Here is a 1,048-nt window from a genome sequence, read left to right as displayed (position 1 = left end):
TCTACGCGGTGGAGTACCTGGCAGCGGGCAGCCCCCATCACAGGGCTCTCTTCCCGCTGGACGGGGCCTCGCGGGGCCAGGCCCAGGCCGTCAGCGACATGGCCCTCAGCTTCCTGGACCTGGTGAGACATTTCGACAACGACTTCTCCCACCGCCTCCACCTCTGCGATGTCAAGCCCGAGAACTTTGCCATCAGGAGGGACTTCACGGTGAGTGCCCTTGGAGAGTGGACGCATCATGTGGGGGACGGAGGGTTTTAAATGAGAGCATTTCTGAAATCCTGGGGCACAATGTAGCATCATGCTGCCTTGTAGCCTGGACAGCCCACGCAGCCCAAGCTGAGTTCATGAGAATTCAAAGGACACATGCACCTCACCCCACTCCAGGGGGTGGGTGGAATGAAAGGCTGGAAGGCAGGAGCCCAGGCCCCAGAGGGGAGGCGTGTCCTCCCTGGGGCTGTTCTGGAAAGCAAGCTCTTGCTGAGAGCAGAAAGCAGTCTTCAGGGATGAGGGGCCACATAGGATGACGAGGAGGATGGCTGTGGGGGCTTTTGGACAACAATCCAGTTGGGGGATGCTGTCTTTAAACTGTCCAGGCTCCATGACAGTGTGCAACATTTTTCTAGCACTTTCTCCCTGGAGGTTCTAGCTAGCTTCCCTTCCACGGGTAAGATTTCTAGAGGGACTGAAGTGGGGCGCCTCCTGCAGGGACAACCCTGCCCAGGTGGACATGGTGGCCTCTGCACTGTTCTGCAGGGCAGGTGCATTTTTGCTCCCTCTCCGGTGTCGGAGGAATTGAATGAGGAGGAGCTGCAGTGGCAGGAGGGACTGCAGTGTCATTGGAAGATAATCCACTCTCTCCTCCCCCCTCCCTAGGTAAACCCAGGTGTCACAATAATGCTATCTGATCTGGATGCTCTATCCCAGGGGCCATTGCCTGGGGTCACCCCTGTTGCAATGAGTCATCTCTTACACTGCACCTGCCAGCAGGTGAAGGCCCAGAGCAGCTCCCCCCCCCCCCCCCCCCCCCCCCCCCCCCCCCCCACCAC

The 1,048-nt window shown here is 59.2% G+C and overlaps 1 protein-coding gene across 1 annotated transcript in view; it reads left to right on the top strand.

Moving 5' to 3' along the window:
• FAM69C (family with sequence similarity 69, member C) overlaps window positions 1-1,048 on the top strand; it is a 9,987-nt gene that overhangs the window by 961 nt on the left and 7,978 nt on the right. The window contains exon 3 of the mRNA XM_005861627.2: window positions 3-209. Coding sequence (XP_005861689.1) covers window positions 3-209 — 207 coding nt within the window. The remainder of the gene's footprint in view (window positions 1-2; window positions 210-1,048) is intronic.

This window comes from Myotis brandtii, unplaced genomic scaffold (genome assembly GCF_000412655.1).
Source record: "Myotis brandtii unplaced genomic scaffold, ASM41265v1 scaffold154, whole genome shotgun sequence".
NCBI lineage: Eukaryota > Metazoa > Chordata > Mammalia > Chiroptera > Vespertilionidae > Myotis > Myotis brandtii.
The sequence above is the reverse complement of the archived record's forward strand: the minus strand, read 5'-3'. Positions and strand labels throughout refer to the sequence as shown.